General features: G+C 40.2%; 3 protein-coding genes across 3 annotated transcripts; all 3 read right to left on the bottom strand.

The window, feature by feature from the left end:
• Nucleotides 1-1,004: 1,004 nt before the first annotated feature.
• Nucleotides 1,005-3,395, bottom strand: LOC308302340 (protocadherin alpha-3-like; the record flags this gene model as incomplete). The annotated part of the gene is made up of 1 exon (XM_080746596.1): nt 1,005-3,395. The coding sequence occupies one exon, from the start codon at nt 3,393-3,395 to the stop codon at nt 1,005-1,007; it is 2,391 nt and encodes a 796-aa protein (XP_080602722.1).
• A 142-nt stretch (nt 3,396-3,537) lies between these two features.
• LOC308302339 (protocadherin alpha-3-like) lies at nt 3,538-7,663 on the bottom strand (the record flags this gene model as incomplete). Its single annotated transcript, XM_080746595.1, has 2 exons — nt 3,538-3,543; nt 5,312-7,663. The coding sequence occupies 2 exons, from the start codon at nt 7,661-7,663 to the stop codon at nt 3,538-3,540; spliced, it is 2,358 nt and encodes a 785-aa protein (XP_080602721.1).
• A 1,018-nt stretch (nt 7,664-8,681) lies between these two features.
• LOC308302338 (protocadherin alpha-4-like) lies at nt 8,682-15,066 on the bottom strand (the record flags this gene model as incomplete). The annotated part of the gene is made up of 4 exons (XM_080746594.1): nt 8,682-8,697; nt 9,131-10,323; nt 13,827-14,262; nt 15,044-15,066. The coding sequence occupies 4 exons, from the start codon at nt 15,064-15,066 to the stop codon at nt 8,682-8,684; spliced, it is 1,668 nt and encodes a 555-aa protein (XP_080602720.1).
• Nucleotides 15,067-15,581: the final 515 nt, after the last annotated feature.

The following is a 15,581-nucleotide window of genomic DNA, read 5'->3' as shown; positions in this document are numbered from 1 at the left end:
TAATAAGAAATGGGTTTCAGCACCAGGGACAGCAACACGCCATTTGAGGGACTTTGATGCCACAGGGGGCAGTGTCTTCTAAAACCTTATAGGCCATACGTTTTGTTAACCCAAGGCCCAGTAGATATACATGCGATAACAGAGCAAAAGAAACAGTTGTGTGCAATATAAAAGGAACATTTCTTCCAAACCTCTCTGATCCTATATGAAAAAGTTCAATTAATATTCCCAAATATTTTTTTCAAAGGATCTGACCAAAACTGTCATGCAACTAGACCAGTGGTTCCCAAACTTTTTTCATGACAAGGACCCCCAAATTGACACAGAGCCCACATTTTAAAATATACACCAGGGACCCCATGAAAGAAGATTTGTATGGCTCTAGCAGTGATTCCCAACCAGTTTGACATGTATTAAACTATGGACCCCCATGTAATGCCCTTTCTATCTCTGGGACCCCAATTTATATTGTAAAATCACTGTTAATTTATGGAACCAAATTAAGGAAACCATTTTATTGTATTTATTTAATTGGTCAGTTTAGTTATTGTGTATATGTATGTAAGAAAGAACACAACATAGGTTTTATGTAAAAGAAAAGGTGGCAGATATGAAGATGTTAAGACATGTAGTGACACTATTATGGTCCTTTAAAGTGCTTTAGTTTACAGCACCATGGACAGCAACACTTGAATAGCAGGACTCTGTGTGTGTGTGTGTGTGTGTGTGTGTGTGTGTGTGTGTGTGTGTGTGTGTGTGTGTGTGTGTGTGTGTGTGTGTGTGTGTGTGTGTGTGTGTGTGTGTGTGTGTGTGTGTGTGTGTGTGTGTGTGTGTGTGTGTGTGTGTGTGTGCGCGCGCGTGTGCATGTGCGCGTGTGTATGTACGTGTACGTGTGTGCTAATTTGGGTACTGCACAACATATAAAGGAACTTCTCAGATGCTAAAAAGGATATCCTCCTATTCAAAGTACAACTATAAAAACACTAAAGCGATTAAGGTTTAAGCTATGTAATACCGTTATGTGTATTCCTTACCTCACCAGATGCACGCCTCCTGTCAGGGACCACTAGTGTATTTCCATTGCTTCCTGGAACAATTGTAGAACCTATACTCATTCTGGGTCCAACTAACATGTACCGTCTGTCTCCAGATCTGTACTGGATGCTGTGACACAGTGTTCCATCATAATTAGTCTCTTGTAAATGCTTAGAGGAATAGTCTGTAGATTTAGAGCACTGCATTGTGATTAAAACAATTATGCTGATGAGAAAGAGTGTTGATACTGAGCCCAATGTTATGATCAGATAAAAAGCCATATTGTTTTCCTCTTCATCTTTTGCTGAACTTTTAACATCAGAAGCTGCAAAAGCCTCCTTGGGTTCCATTACTTTGACAATCACAGTAGCTGTAGCTGAGAGTGAAACGTTTCCATTGTCTTTTACCAGTATGACCAGTTTATGCTCAGCCTCGTCTGTCTCTGTGAATGAGCGAAGTGTTCTTATCTGTCCTGTATAGCGGTCCAAAGCAAACAGACTGTGGTCAGTAACTTCCTGCAGTGAATATAATAACCAGCCATTATATCCTATATCAGCATCATAGGCTCTCACTTTAGCCACCAAATGGCCTGCGTTCACATTACGAGGAATCTCCTCCACACCTTCAGCAGTACCATTAGCACTCACTGGATACAAGATGACCGGAGCGTTGTCATTCTGATCCAGAATGAACACATTCACTGTGACGTTGGTGCTTAGTGATGGAGTTCCAGAATCCGTGGCAACAACTTGGAACAGAAATGTTTTCAAACTTTCAAAATCAAAACCTTTTAGTGACAAAATATCTCCACTTTCTGGATTGATGTTAAGAATTGATGCCAGTTTGTTTCCTTCACTTACATGTCTCAAAATATGATATGAAATAACAGCGTTATCACCCTCATCAAGGTCAAATGCCTTGACTGAAAATAATGAGGCACCTGGAGGATTATTCTCTGGAACATAAAATGTATAGGGGCTCGAGCTAAACTGTGGGTAATTATCATTCATGTCTGATATGACAACACTTATTTTCTTTTCAGATGTCAAGGGTGGATCACCTGCATCCTTAGCAACTATTGTAACATCAAACAAAGACTTGTGTTCTCTGTCCAACTCAGATTTCGTGACCACAGCGAACATGTTGTCTTGAAGTGAAGGGGATAAAGTAAAAGGAACATCATCTTTGATTGTGCAACTAACTTTGCCGTTTATTCCAGAGTCCAGATCAGTAACGCTTATCAGAGCCACAGTTGTTCCAATCCTTGCATTCTCAGGAACAGAATTTGAAAATGAAGTCACTTCTATCTCAGGAGCATTATCATTAACATCAATTACAGTTATTGTTACGCTTTTGTCAGATGTTAAAGGAACTGGTCCTTTATCAGAAGCTTGAATATCAATATCATAGCTCTTACTTTCTTCAAAATCTATAAAACCAGTTACTTTGATTTCACCAGTGACGGGATTCAGACTAAATAAATCCAACAATTTTAAATCAACTTCGTTACCAAATGAATACGTTATTTCACCGTTGGCACCCTGATCCAAGTCTGTTGCATTGACCTGAATCACTATAGTGCCAACTGGAGCATTTTCCCTTATTGATGTAGCATAGGTTTCTTTAATGAAAACTGGTGAGTTGTCATTAACATCAAGTACATCCACATGGATTACTAAAGTACCAGACTTGGCCGGTTTACCTCCATCAATGGCTGTAAGCAGAAGCCTGTGTTTCCCTACCGTTTCTCTATCCAGCTGCTTTTGTAAAACTAAAAATGGTATTTTGCGATCTTCCCCTCTGTCCTTAACTTCAACTCTAAAATTCTCGTTATGATCTAGTTTGTATTGTTGAACAGAAAACTGACCTCCGTCAGAATCACGTGCAGCTTGGAGCTGAAATCTCGCTCCTGGCATTGCGGACTCAGAAATCTCAAGCCTTTTCTCCTTCTCTGGGAAAGTGGGGGCGTGATCATTTACATCAAGTATTTCCACCGCGACATAATGTATTTCTAATGGGTTTTCCAACACCGTTTTCAGGTTGATCAAACACGTACTACTCCGTTCACACACTTCTTCCCTGTCAATTTTTCTCTTCACGTACAATATGCCATCATTTTGATTCACCTCAAAGAGAGGTTGAACTGACCCTGCTACAATGCGATATCCCCTGTCGTTTAATGTGGTCTTATCGAGGCCCAAATCCTTTGCTATATTCCCGACAACTGTCCCTTCTTTAACTTCTTCAGATATAGAATATCGGATCTGAGCTGAAGCTCCGCTCCACAGAATATCCACCAAGACCGTAACGACCATCCACCACCGTATCTCCCTCCATGTGTCGCATCTTCTTTGTTCCATGGTTAGTGGTTAAAGACAAAATTATCCCGGTGAAAGGCGAAGATCACTTCAAGCAGTCATTGTGTCACATTACAGAATGTAGTCCAAGGTACACGTTCATGAGTGATGAAAATAAGACATTTATATATCTCCTTGTCGGCCGCTATCGCTGGTAATTAAGGCGTTATAAAAATCAACGAGCTCTGTTATGGGCGGCCCCTAGAAATATCGTGACGAAAGCACGACTGTACCCAACCTACACTGACACCGTGTGATAGAATGAAAATGTGCAATATCTGACGAGGGTATAGTGTTAACATAAACCATAATTAATAACAAATAAAAGTTAAAGATTGTCAACGAAATCAAAGACACAGCCACGAGTGGACATTTTCTTTTAGATTCAACTTAGATTATATGCCACTAAATAACATTACGGGTTATCGTCAGATCCAGCAGCCCTGCGATTTAGGCCTAAATGGTGTCTTTCTCACTCTCATATCCTTGTTACGCAAACGTTTACCAACTGTCATCATCATGCAGTGGATCTCAGCACCAAGGACAGCGACACTTTATATCGTGCCTTTTGCAACAACAGATTAGACTTCGAAGCTTCAGCTTGTAAAAAAGGAGGGCGGACAAAAAACTCATGCCCAAATTATGTATGGTTCGATTGGGCACTGCCACCACGCTGAACTCTTCAATATATTAGCCTATACAGTTTTGAATTGTTGCCTACAATGTAACTTAGTTGTAGATGAGAAAAATGAAACGGCAACATGCGCCATAGAGAAAAGTTGTATAATCAGAAACCCCACAATGAACGAGAAAAATTATTAAGTAGTATTATTATTGATCAATTATTATTATTAATAGTAGTTGTATCATCATTATTATCATTAATACGTTTATAATCAGTCCAAATATTTAGCAAAAGTTCAGATTTCATTCATCTTTCATTCTTAGTATGGGGTGGGGATTTGTCACTTTAGCTTTCTCACGCCGTCAACATTTTCCATTCGTTCTACACTTAGCTAATCAGACTATTTCAATTTGCAGTTAACCTATCAACCGATGTTGAGCTCAACGTCAAGTCAACCTGTCAGTCATTCCCTATAATCACACCAACTCTGTAATACTTGAATCTCAACTGTTATTCTTTTCAACTTGATCTTAAGTTATTTAAACTAAAATGACGCCTCAGGGCGACATCCAATTCTTGGCCATCTGGCCAGTGATGTATATCAGACCAGTTACCCATGGAGACCCCTGCATGATAGTCAACAATGTGATGTCAGAACATGCCCATATGGGCATTACCAAATATGGGCATTCTCAGATATGCCCTTAATATTGATGACATCGGGACAGGGATCTTCATATATGGGCATAAAATGGACAATGACGTAATTCATTTGCAAGTGTGATCTGGGAATTCCCATATATGGGCATGTTCTGACATCACATTGTCGACTATATATGGGCATAAAATGTATGGGCATAAAAGGGACATCAAGCCAGAGCGTGATGTCAGAGCGGCAAACCCATTCTGTTAAAAGTGGTTCCCCTGACATCACAGTGACATCAGAGCATGATGTCAGAGCGATAAACCCATAGAACCACAGACAAACCCATAGAACCACAGTGTCAGGCATGACGTACAGAGTACATAGTATACTTGCGACCTACGGTCGCAATAATCGCATAGAAAAAGCAACAGGTGCTCATGCAATATATTTATATTAACTTTGTAGGCCTGCACAATTTGGATACAACACTATATTAACTACTCAAATAATAATAATAATAATAATGCAAATTGTTGCAAATGCAAATGCAAAATAATGCACTTTCAATACACATTTCCCTGTGTAATCCATCCACAACAACACAGCAATTGTAGAGAAACCATGCATACCATTGTGTGTATTCCTTACCTCACCAGATGCACGCCTCCTGTCAGGGACCACTAGTGTATTTCCATTACTTCCCGGAACAATAGTAGAACCTATACTCATTCTGGGTCCAACTAGCATGTACCTTCTGTCTCCAGATCTGTACTGGATGCTGTGACACAGTGTTCCATCATAATTTGTCTCTTGTAATTGCTTAGAGGAGTAGTCTGTAGATTTAGTACATTGCATTGTGATTAAAACAATTATGCTGATGAGAAAGAGTGTTGATACTGAGCCCAATGTTATGATCAGATAAAAAGCCATATTGTTCTCATCCTCATCTTTTGCTGCACTTTTAACATCAGAAGCTGCAAAGGCCTCTTTGGGCTCCACAACCTTGACAGTGACAGTAGCTGTTGCTGAGAGTGAAACGTTTCCATTGTCTTTGACCAGTATAACCAGTTTATGCTCAGCCTCGTCTGTTTCTGTGAATGAACGAAGTGTTCTTATCTGTCCTGTATAGCGATCCAATCCAAACAGACTGTGGTGAGTAACTTCTTGCAGTGAATATAATAACCAGCCATTATATCCTATATCAACATCATAGGCTCTCACTTTAGCCACCAAATGTCCAGGGTTCACATTACGAGGAATTTCCTCCACACCTTCTGCAGTACCATTAGCACTGACTGGAAACAAGATGACTGGAGCGTTGTCATTCTGATCCAGAATGAATACGTTCACTGTGGCGTTGCTGCTTAGTGGTGGTGTTCCAGAGTCTGTGGCAACAACTTGGAACTGAAATGTTTTCAAAGTTTCAAAATCAAAACTTTTCAGTGACAAAATATCTCCACTTTCAGGGTTGATGTTAAGAATTGATGCCAGTTTGTCTCCTTCAATTCCATGTCTCAAAATATGATATGAAATAACAGCATTCTCCCCCTCATCAAGGTCAGAAGCCTTCACTGCAAATAAAGATGCAGCTGGAGCATTATTCTCTGGAACATAAAATGTATAGGGGCTAGAGCTAAACTGTGGATTGTTGTCATTCACGTCTGATACGACAACACTTATTTTCTTTTCAGATGTCAAAGATGGATCACCTGCATCTTTAGCAACTATTGTAACATCATACAAAGACTTGTGTTCTCTGTCCAACTGTGACTTAGTGACTATAGCAAACATGTTGTCTTGAAGTGATGGGGATAAGGTAAAAGGAACATCATCTTTGATTGTACACATAACTTTGCCATTGATGTCAGAGTCCAGATCAGTAACACTTATCAGCGCCACAGTTGTTCCAATCCTTGCATTCTCAGGAACAGAGTTGGAAAATGAAGTCACTTCTATCTCAGGTGCATTATCATTAACATCAATTACACTTATTCGTACACGTTGATCGGCTGTTGAAGGAATTTGTCCTTTATCAGAAGCCTGTATATCAATATCATAGCTCTTGCTTTTTTCAAAATCTATCAAACCAGTGACTTTGATTTCACCTGTGATAGGGTTCACACTAAATATATCTAGTAATCTTGAATCAACTGCATTACCAAATGAATATGTTATTTCACCGTTGGCACCCTGATCCAAATCAGTTGCATTGACCTGAATAACTATAGTTCCAGCAGCTGCATTCTCTCTTAAAGATGTAGCATACGTCTTTTTAATGAAAACTGGTGAGTTGTCATTAACATCAAGTACGTCCACCTGTATTTCTAAATTGCCAGACTTTGGCGGTTTGCCTCCATCAATGGCAGTCAAAAGAAGCCTATGTTTTTCAGCCGTTTCTCTATCTAGCTGTTTCTGTAAAACTAAAAATGGCACTTTACGATCTTCCCCTCTGTCCTCAACTTCCACTCTGAAATGTTCGTTATGGCTGAGTTTATATTGTTGAACTGAAAATTGTCTTCCATCGGGATCACGAGCAGCTACGAGCTGAAATCTGGCTCCTGGTAATACGGATTCAAAAATCTCTAGTAGCTTCTCTTTGTCGGGGAAGATGGGAGCGTGATCATTTATATCGAGCACTTCCACTGAAACATAATGAATCTCAAGCGGGTTCTCTAGAACAGTTTTCAGGTTGATCAAACACGTACTGCTCCGTTCACACACCTCCTCTCTGTCAATTTTTTTCTTCACGTATAATAAACCATCGTTTTGATTGACCTCGAAGAGGGGTTCAGTAGATCCTCCCACAATTCGATATCCCCGGTCTTTCAACATAGTTTTTTCTAGACCCAAATCCTTAGCTATATTCCCGACGACTGTCCCTTCTTTCACTTCCTCAGATATAGAATATCTGATTTGAGCTGAAGCTCCGCTACACAACATATCGACCACGACAATAAAGGCGATACACCACCGTACACCCCTCCATCTTCTTTGTTCCATGATGACTGGTTAAAAGCAAAATTATCCTAAACCTGAAGGTGTTGCGGGATTATCAAGCATTGTATACCATATTCCAAAATGTTGTCCAATGTATTCTTTCTCTGCCAGAGTCATTAAAATGAAGTATACTCCTTGAGAACCACAAACGTATACGAGTAATTGTGGTGTTGCAGAAACGAGTCAGTTATTAGAGGAGGACCTCAAATATTGTGACGAAGAGACCAACGATTCTGTAAGCAACCTACACTGACACCAAGCGATACAACCAAACGTGACACTGACCAAATAAGACTTGGAAACACATTAAACAAATAAGTACCAAAATCTGCACCACTGAGCGCTGAAAATGATCATCATAATAATTAATCAATTTAAAGTATATACTACCTTTATTTTAATTAAAATTAGGCGTACTACAGCAATTGAGCCTACTTTTAATTGGCCTATACGCTTAGGAAAATATAGGTTCTCACAATCAGTTGATTTCAAACTGGATGCTTGAATTGATGAAGGCTTTTATGAGTTTGAAAAATGATATGGTTAATGTTGACAATGGACAAATTACTAGAAGTTCCGAAAATATATGTTTATATGGCTAATGTCGACAATGGAAAACGAAGCGGTATGAGCGTTCATGGGTTTCATTACCTTGGACAGCACAGCAGCACTTCATGCTGGGGCCTTTTAGTTTGAGTTCATGTGATTAAAGTGATTACAATAAACTGCTTTGTCTCAAAACAAATAAAATAACTACAATACTAATATAACATACGCGCTATACGCACTATAATGGGAAATTTAACACCATGCACCATCCAATCATGTATGCTATGGTTTCAATTGTTATGATTTGTATGTATAGGGTGTGCCAAATGTAGTTCTTAGAGCGGCCATTTCTTGGGTCAACACAGCCTTACACAGGTGTTATGATTGGAGTAGAGCATTAGTTCTAACTTCTATGCAATCAAACAATTGAAACACCTGTGTTTTGACCCAAAATATAAGGACTACAATTGTGTCACCGTTGGCATACACTATACACAAATCAAGAAAAACATCTGTGTATACATATTAAAGGACCACCTCACCTCTGGGACAACCAGATCTTATTTTATTGTTGTTTGGGACACGATCAACACAATGAATCCTGAGATATTTTTTGTGTTCAATCTGTGTTTTTAGATATTTTAGTATTTCAGCATGCAACAACTGGTCATATGATGCAAAATGCATCATATGACCAGTTGTTGCATGCTGTTGCATGCTGAAATTCTAAAATATCTAAAAACACAGATTGAACACAAAAAATAACTCAGGATTGTGTTGATTGTGTCCCAAACAACAATAAAATAAGATCTGGTTGTCCCAGAGGTGAGGTGGTCCTTTAATGTCCCCCCATACTTATTCAAAGGGTCTAATTATAAAGACACAAATGCAATTAAAGAAGAACCATATGGTTGTGTATACCTTACCTCACCAGATGCACACCTCCTGTCAGAGACCACTAGAGTATTCCCATTGCTGCCTGGAACTATAGTAGAACCAATACTCATTCTGGGTCCAACTAACATGTACCGTCTGTCTCCAGATCTGTATTGAATGCTGTGGCACAATGTTCCGTCATAGTTTGTCTCTTGTAAATACTTAGACGAATAGTCTGTAGATTTAGAGCACTGCATCACAATTAACACGACGATACTGATGGCAAAAAGTACTGAAACGGAGCCCAAAGTTATGATCAAATAAAATGTCACGTCGTTCTCTTCATCTTTTGCTGCACTTTTCACATCAGAAGCTGCAAAGGCTTCTTTGGGTTCCACAACCTTGACAACCACAGTAGCTGTTGCTGATAGTGATACGTTCCCATTGTCTTTTACCAGTATGATCAGTTTATGTTCAGCCTCGTCTGTTTCTGTGAATGAGCGAAGTGTTCTTATCTGTCCTGTATAGCGGTCCAAACTAAACAGACTGTGGTCAGTAACTTCCTGAAGTGAAAATAACAACCAGCCATTATATCCTATATCAGCATCATAGGCTCTCACTTTAGCCACCAAATGTCCTGGGTTCACATTACGAGGAATGTCCTCCACACCTTCAGCAGTTCCATTAGCACTGACTGGATACAAGATGACTGGAGCGTTGTCATTCTGATCCAGAATGAATACCTGCACTGTGGTGTTACTGCTCAGCGATGGAGTTCCAGAATCTTTGGCAACAACTTGGAAATTGAATGTTTTTACTGTTTCAAAGTCAAAGCCTTTCAGTGCCAATATATCCCCATTTTCAGAATTGATATTTAAAAATTGTGACACCTTGTTTTTATCACTGTCATTTCTGACAATATAATACGAAATTAATGAGTTTTGATTCTCATCTTGGTCAATAGCTCTGACTGAAAATATTACTGCTCCTGGGGAATTATTCTCAGTAACATAGAAAATGTAGGGGCTCAGTGAAAACACTGGACTGTTATCATTTACATCTGACACTTTAACACTTATTGTCGTCAAAGAGGACAAGGCCGGTTCACCTGCGTCTTTAGCAACTATTGTTACATCATAATGAGGCTGCTTTTCTCTGTCCAATATGGCCTTGGTTACAACGGCGTACATATTATCTTGTATGGAAGGAGTTAAAGTAAAAGGGACCTCGTTGCTAATATATCCAACAACCTTCCCGTTCAGTCCAGAGTCTAAATCTGTAATACTGATGAGAGCCACTGTTGTTCCGGGTCTGGAATCTTCAGAGATTGCATTAGACAACGATGCGACCTCAATCTGAGGCGAGTTGTCATTCAGGTCCACAATTTTAATGAAAACGCTTTTGTCTGATGTCAGTGGAACTGGACCCCTATCAGATGCCTGTATATCAATTTCAAAGCTTTCTTCTGATTCAAAATCAATGAGACCTTTAACAGTAATTTCGCCCGTATTTGTGTCTATGTCAAAAAGACCCCGAACTTTGCTATTTGCATTGCGACCAAACAAATAAAAAACCTCTCCATTCAGACCCTCATCCATATCGGATGCATTAACTTGAATAACGTTTGTGCCAATTGGTGAGTTTTCTTTCAGTGTTGCAGAGTATACGTCTTTATTGAAAACGGGCATATTGTCATTTACATCCAAAACATCTATGGATAGTTTGACTGTTCCAGACAATGGAGGCTTCCCCCCGTCTATCGCTGTAAGCAGTAGTTGGTGTCTACTACTGGTTTCTCTGTCCAATTGTTTATTTAAATATAAAATTGGGACTTTTCCATCCTTGCCTCTATCCTTTACCTCCAAGCGGAAATGGTCATTCGAGCTAAGTTTATATTGCTGCACGGTGTTCACGCCACCATCGGCATCACGCGCAGCTTCCAACTGAAATCGTGCTCCTGGCAGCGCGGACTCTGAAATCTCGAGCTCCCTTTCATTCTCTGGGAAGCTGGGGGAATGGTCATTTACATCTAGTATCTCCACACCAACATAATGTATTTCCAGGGGGTTCTCCAGTACTGTTTTCAGATTGATGAGACATACACTGATCCGTTCACATACATCTTCTCGGTCTATTTTACGTTTTACATAAAGCATCCCATCATTCTGATTCACGTGAAACAATGGCTCAGTTGATCCAGACACAATACGGAACCCTCTCTCTTTGATGATGCCGATATCTATTCCAAGGTCCTTCGCTATATTCCCAACAAGAGTCCCTTCTTTAACCTCCTCGGATATTGAATATCGTATCTGCGCAGAGGCTCCACTACAAACCCAAACCAAGGCAACCACAAAAACGACCAACTGCCTTCGATCTCGCCATGCATCTTTTCGCCTTTGTTCCATGTTTTAGAAAAAAAAAAAACACAACTCCACTTCATCTGCTATTCCTCAGTAGCCATACGTTCCCTACCCATTGGGGATAAGGTCCAATATTTATTCAATTTATGTTTCGGAGAGCTTAGACTAGACTTCAACGTATATAGGCTAGCTAAATGTTTTATCCTCCTGCAACTGAACAAGAGAAGGTGGGCGGACACAAACACTCATGCCAAAATAGTAGGTGTGGTTTCATTTTAGCTGGTTGCTGCCACCATGCGCACTCTTCAATATATTACACTATTTATAGAAACAATGCACCTTGCAGTGCCCTCTAGTTCGAACGGGCAACAATGAAAACGAAATGAGATATTAAAACATTCCATTCACAATTCTAAGCGTGAGTAGGCCTATGTTTCAATGTTTCAATTCGCAGTTATTCAGTGAGGTGACTTGTATGTTACAGATTTGTATCATTAAATACCACTACTCTGCACGCAAGCGCGCGCGCACACATGCACACCGCACGCACGCAAGCACGCGCGCGCGCGCACGCACACACACACACACACACACACACACACACACACACACACACACACACACACACACACACACACACACACACACACACACACACACACACACACACACACAATGATTTAGTTCAGCACCATGGACAGCACCAACACTGCAGGGATTTAACTGGAGAGAGAGAGAGAGAGAGAGAGAGAGAGAGAGAGAGAGAGAGAGAGAGAGAGAGAGTGTGTGTGTGTGTGTGTGTGTGTGTGTGTGTGTGTGTGTGTGTGTGTGTGTGTGCACACACACACACACACACACACACACACACACACACACACACACACACACACACACACACACAATGATTTAGTTCAGCACCATGGACAGCACCAACACTGCAGGGATTTAACTGGAGAGAGAGAGAGAGAGAGAGAGAGAGAGAGAGAGAGAGAGAGAGAGAGAGAGAGAGTGTGTGTGTGTGTGTGTGTGTGTGTGTGTGTGTGTGTGTGTGTGTGTGTGTGTGTGTGTGTGTGTGTGTGTGTGTGAGATAAGTATAGGCCTATATTTTTATATTATTAAGATTTATTTCAGCAATATGGACAGTGATTATGTTCAGGTGGACACTGCACTGTATTCCTTACCTCACCAGATGCACGCCTCCTGTCAGGGACCACTAGTGTATTTCCATTACTTCCTGGAACAATTGTAGAACCTATACTCATTCTGGGTCCAACTAACATGTACCTTCTGTCTCCAGATCTGTACTGGATGCTGTGACACAGTGTTCCATCATAATTTGTCTCTTGTAAATGCTTAGAGGAATAGTCTGTAGATTTAGAGCACTGCATTATGATCAAAACGATTATGCTGAAGATAAAAAGTGTTGAAACTGAGCCCAATGTTATGATCAAATAAAATGTCATGTTGTTATCATCCTCATCTTTTGATACACTTTTAACATCAGATGCTGCAAACGCCTCTTTTGGCTCCACGACTTTGACAATCACAGTGGCTGTTGCTGAGAGTGAAACGTTTCCATTGTCTTTGACCAGTATGACCAGTTTATGCTCAGCTTCGTCTGTCTCTGTGAATGAACGAAGTGTTCTTATCTGTCCTGTATAGCGGTCCAAACTAAACATACTGTGGTCAGTAACTTCCTGCAGTGAAAATAACAACCAGCCATTATATCCGACATCAGCATCATAGGCTCTCACTTTAGCTACCAAATGTCCTGGGTTCACATTACGAGGAATCTCCTCCACACCTTCAGCAGTACCGTTAGCATTGACTGGATATAAGATGATTGGAGCGTTGTCGTTCTGATCCAGAATGAACACGTTCACTGTGACATTGCTGTTTAGTGGTGGAGTTCCAGAATCTTTGGCAACAACATGGAAATGGAATGTTTTCAAAACTTCAAAGTCAAAACTTTTGAGTCCCAAAATATCCCCGGTGTCCGGGTTAATATTTAGAAATGATGTTAGTTTATTGTTATCATCTCCATCTCTCTGAATGTGATATGAAATAACAGCATTTTCGCCATCATCACGATCAAATGCCTTGACTGAAAAAATTGAGGCACCTGGAGCATTGTTTTCATTAACATAGAAAATATAGGGACTCAGAGAAAACTCTGGGCTGTTATCATTCACATCTGATACAACGACTGTTATTCTCTTTTCGGATGATAACGCTGGGTCACCTGCGTCTTTAGCTATTATAGTTATATCATATTGTGATTGTTTTTCTCTGTCAAGCTGTCTCTTTGTGACCACAGCAAACATGTTTTCTTGTATTGATGGAGTTAATGAGAATTGACTGCTTTCAGCCAGGCCTACATTGCTTATAATCTTCCCGTTGAGTCCAGAGTCTAAATCAGTAATGCTAATAAGTGCTACTGTTGTACCTGGTCTCGAATCTTCAGAAATTGCGCCTGACAGTGATGTCACCTCTATTTCAGGTTTATTATCGTTCACATCTTCAATTTTAATTATGACACTCTTGTCTGTTCTAAATGGAACGTTCCCTTTATCAGAGGCACGTATATCAATATCGTAAGTGTCATGTACTTCATAATCTACCTGTCCTTTCACAATTATTTCCCCAGTAACAGAATCTATAGAAAACAACTCGTGTATCTCACTTTCCACGTTGCTGCCAAACGAATAAATAATCTCGCCATTTAAGCCATCATCTAAATCCGTGGCGTTTACTTGAATGACTGTTGTTCCAACGGGAGAGTTCTCACGTAGCACAGCGGAATATGTATCTTTACTGAAAACGGGCAAATTGTCATTTACATCTGAAACATCGATGAATATATCAACCGTTCCGGTCTTTGGGGGTTTGCCACCATCAATAGCTGCCAGCGTTAATTTGTGTTTACTTCGTGTCTCTCTATCAAGTGATCTCTGCAAATGTAATATTGGGGTTTTGCCCTTTCTTCCTCTGTCTTTCACTTCTAGACGGAAATGATCATTTGGACTTAGTTTATACTGTTGTACAGAATTTGTGCCACCATCTGGGTCGCGGGCAGCATGTAATTGATATTGTGCCCCTGGCAACGTGGACTCTGAAATCTCTAATCGCTCTTCTTTTTCTGGATACATGGGAGAGTGATCATTAATGTCTAGTACCTCAATTGCGATATAATGGACCTCTAGTGGGTTTTCTAGCACTGTTTTTAGGTTAATCAAACACACATTGCTGTCTTCACACACCTCCTCTCTGTCTATTTTGCGGTTCACATAAAGGACTCCGTCGTTCTCATTTACCCTGAACAGGGAATCACCGGTGCCAGACACGATACGAAATCCTCTCTCCTTTAGAATGTTTAGATCTATTCCCAAATCCTTGGCAATATTCCCAACAAGAGTCCCTTCTTGAACCTCTTCAGGTATAGAATACCTTATCTGTGCCGAGGCCCCGCTGAAAACCAAAAGGACTGTGGTCACAAAGGCAAACCACTGCGTTCGCTCCAGCCATGTCTTCCGCCCTCTTTGTTCCATATTTTGAACCAAAACAAATACCATTCCGAACATTGACTATTCCTCACCAACGCACCACCACTCCATCCATTGCCGTAACGAATATTTCCTTTCCTAAATCTGATCCCAATTCGTCGATTGCTAGTCCAGACCTCATGAGGCTCAGCTGTTATATTTTCGCTGAGATCTATAGGGGCGTACTGACTCATATTATAATTAGGCTTTATTCTGTAAGGATACTGCCACCATGCGAATGTATGAACCATTACAGGAATAAAATGTAACTTACTTTCGTAATTAAAGATAAATATATTAGAATGAAAAAAATAAGAACTGGATTTATGATGACTACAAAACTTCACGGCAACAATAGACTTGGTTTCCGATTTACACTCAATTTATGTATGTGCAACAACAGCAACATACATAAATGTAAAAATAAAAATAAAAAGTGAGGAAAATCAGCACACCAGAGACAGCATCGAGTCCAACACGGATCATTGACAGTGAACCATTTCACATGTCTAAATCCCTTCAGAACCTGGATTTTATTATTGGTCAACACACAGAGTTAAGCTTATTATTGGTCAAATGTTGGGTAGCACT

The sequence above is a fragment of the Nannobrachium achirus genome, assembly GCF_963921795.1.
Source record: "Nannobrachium achirus genome assembly, chromosome: 17".
NCBI classification, from domain to species: domain Eukaryota; kingdom Metazoa; phylum Chordata; class Actinopteri; order Myctophiformes; family Myctophidae; genus Nannobrachium; species Nannobrachium achirus.
Note: the sequence above shows the minus strand (reverse complement) of the source record. Positions and strands in the feature narration are given on the sequence as shown.